General features: G+C 46.3%; 1 protein-coding gene across 1 annotated transcript; it reads left to right on the top strand.

Annotated features, from left to right (window-relative positions):
• Nucleotides 1–6: 6 nt before the first annotated feature.
• LOC108367119 (proline-rich protein 36-like) lies at nt 7–2316 on the top strand (the record flags this gene model as incomplete). The annotated part of the gene is made up of 1 exon (XM_017621682.1): nt 7–2316. A coding segment is annotated over exon 1 (2165 nt), but the record flags the coding sequence as incomplete, so codon positions are not given.
• Between the last annotated feature and the right edge of the window lie 943 nt (nt 2317–3259).

The following is a 3259-nucleotide window of genomic DNA, read 5'->3' as shown; positions in this document are numbered from 1 at the left end:
AAAACAGTTCTTATGTGACTATAAAGCGAAAGAGAACAAAAAAATCCTTTGGAAAATATTACAGAAAAATTACAAGTGCAGTCTAACAGTGAAATCGTGCGAACCAGCATAAAGAACAACAACACCGTTGTAGCACTGCAAACCCGCAGCTATGGATAGTTCACCCGATCTATCCTTGAAGTTACGTCGTGGCTCCAGCGATTCGCGCGACAACTTCTACATGGATTTCGCGCAAGGCATCGACTCTGACATCGAAGAGGTGGATAATAGCGCCTTGACGCTGGAACCTCAACAAGCACCGCCACCACCCTTGCCCTTCGTGGCACCCGAAGATGCACTTGCCGCCGCTGGTTTTATACCGCCTCCACCCCTAGCCATGCAGGGCCAACCGCTGCCAACGCTCACCGAACATGACGACCTGCCACCAACACCACCACCGCACCACCCAATCGGCATCGCAGACGATTCGCCACCCGCCTCGCCAACCTCATCTGTACTCGAAATGATACCACCACCACCACTATCGCCACCCATGGCCACACCACCGCCTGTTCGCGCCATGGCACCACCTTCGCCGCCAATTGAAACCGAAGATGAGGGTGACGATGCTGGCGATGAGGAGGAAGAAGAGGATGATGACAAATCCACTCCGCCACCGCCGTTGCCACCGTTGCCTTCAAATTTTTCTTATGTGCATGGTAACGGTGCACATGGACCTGGTTTGTCGGGCGCGGGCGTAGCTACACCACCGGTCACTAAGTCACCATCAACCTCCCCGTCGCCACCAGACACCCCACCGCCATTACCTATGAAGTTGGCTTCGCCACCACCATCCCTGCAAATGCAAATGCCCATGCCGCCATTGACACCGCCTTCGGAGAGTGATCAATCGCAACCTAACTCACCGCCGCCATTGCCACATCATGCCCCAGTACCGCAGTCACCAACACGTTCAGCTGGCTCGGTTGCTAGCTCAGCTGGGTCTCAGCCCCGCTCGATAGGTTCACAACAGCGCGTAGTCGTGGGTTCACCACCACACGCCACCAGTTCCCAACTACGTTCAATGGGATCACCTCAAGGCTCGATTGCCTCACCGCCACATTCGGTGGGTTCTCAGCCACGTTCTATTGGTACGCCACCACGAAGTAGAGATCCTGTGGCAGATCGTTCAGTTACACCACCGCCAGATTTCGGAGAGCCTAGTGATGTGATTGCAGCCGCCTTAGCTGCAGCTGTTGAAGTGAAATCAGCTGAACTGATTCAGGGCATTACCCACGGTGCTGCCTATTATATGATCGACGAAACCAAATCATCAAATGAAGATGAGTCCACGACTATAACCACCCCGCCGAGTAATGGGTATTCGGCGTCTTCTATCATTGCCCCACCCGCTGATCAGTTGGGTGAGTTGGAGCAGGATGCCGGTTTGATGTTAGCTGACATACCACCCCCACCAGGTATGGAAGATGAAGCACCAGAAGAAGATCAGTTAGAAGGAATGGAAATAGAGGAAGAAAGTAAAAAGCAGACAGAAGAGCCTATGGAAGTCGACGAATTAACTGAAGAAGGTGAAGTTTCAAGTGAAAAAACTCCCATGTCTGAGCGTCAACTAAGCGATGCTATAACAGAGGATCACACAACTGCCGATACCCCAGCAGACGAGGTGGTTGAGGCTCGTGGCACGCCGACATCACAAGCAACACCACGTAGCACGCCGCATCCTACACCACCACCCTCTGGTTCGCCTAAGAAAAAACGCAGTAGTGTAACCGGCAGCGGTGCCGGCAGTCGTGGGCCAAGCCGTAGCGCTAGTCGTAGCGGTAGCCACAGCGGTAGTCATGGCGGTAGTCGCACTGCTAGTCGCAGCGGCAGCGTACGCGGCAGTATTGCATCGCGTGCAGGTAGCATAGCAGCCACCTCGGTTGCTTCGGCTGCAGCATCCATTGCATCTGGTTCGCATGGCGTGATTGAAGTAGCAGCGGCAACGGCAGCAGCTGTGGCATCACCGCAAACCTCAGTCAAGTCGGTACGCAGTCAACCGTCAATAAAGTCGTCTTACTCTAAACATAGCGCATCGCCACCAATGATGAAAAGTCCACCGGAGGGCGATCGGGCACCGGTGATGCCATCGCCACCAACAATGCGCTCACCACTTCTATTAAAGAGTCCACCATTAATGCATAGTCCACCGAAGGTGACCAGTCCACCGAGAGTGTATAGTCCACCGTTGGTAGGTAGTCCACCTACGCGCAAAACGGATGCTGGAGATTTGAAAAAAGAAGAGGACGAAAAGCAAGCGAAGGGTGCAGCTGCAAGGTAAGTGCGCCATAACCTTTTATTACCTTCCTATATGTATATTGAATTTATTATAAAAATGGGAAAATCACTTTTGGCGAAATGAAGATGGAAGATATTGAATGCAAAATACAAATTTCAGTAAATCATGCAAGGTTATTGTTTGGAGCGAGTTGTCAAAACAAATACGACTAATTTTTTTTCGTATTTCAAAAAAATCATAATGTTGTTTTTTTTTTTTTAAATAACTTTAGAAAGTTTACTAATAGAATGTTCATGTTAAAGGCAATGATAGCTGTTATCATAAGCAACATACCTGCGAAGTTTCAAGAGTGTGCCACCAAGTTAAAAAAAGTGGCAGCATGCAGAATATCTGTTGTAGCTATTTTGTAATTTTTGAAATCTAATGATTTTTTCGTTTTTTAAAGTTTAAGTTCCTTCATAATTTTAACATTAAACGGAGAAAATATTCTTCTTGCCCAAACGAACCACTCAAGAGTAGTGAAACTAGTGCGCTACTAAACAAAAAAATACATTGATTACACCGTGCGACAGTAAATTTTACACACAAAATGAAATATATTCGCGAAAATATAGGTAAATTATAGTAAAACTGCGTACTGAGTTTTTCTCTCTAACGTCAGGATTTTTTTAAAGGACTTTGAAATTTAAAAAATATGATTATTTCCAAAAATTATTTAAAAATTTTAGTGCAATGTATGATAACAATAAGGATATCGTGTAAAAGAAAAAATTCTGTGTAACTATAAAAGAATACATTTTTTGGTGCGTATGTACGAATGGGTATGGAAAATGTCCTTTACAAATGTTGTCCTTAAATATCCTTGAAAATATATATATTTCTTTTAATTATTGTTTGAGGACTAATATACGCACGGCCTCATCTATCGAGTTTCGTCTTGCAAACTTTATTAACCTAAAAAGATAAAATTTATTTAAATTC

This window comes from Rhagoletis zephyria, unplaced genomic scaffold (assembly GCF_001687245.7).
Source record: "Rhagoletis zephyria isolate East Lansing unplaced genomic scaffold, Rhagoletis_zephyria_1.1 Rzeph_scaffold_02545, whole genome shotgun sequence".
Lineage (NCBI taxonomy): Eukaryota > Metazoa > Arthropoda > Insecta > Diptera > Tephritidae > Rhagoletis > Rhagoletis zephyria.
Note: the sequence above shows the minus strand (reverse complement) of the source record. Positions and strands in the feature narration are given on the sequence as shown.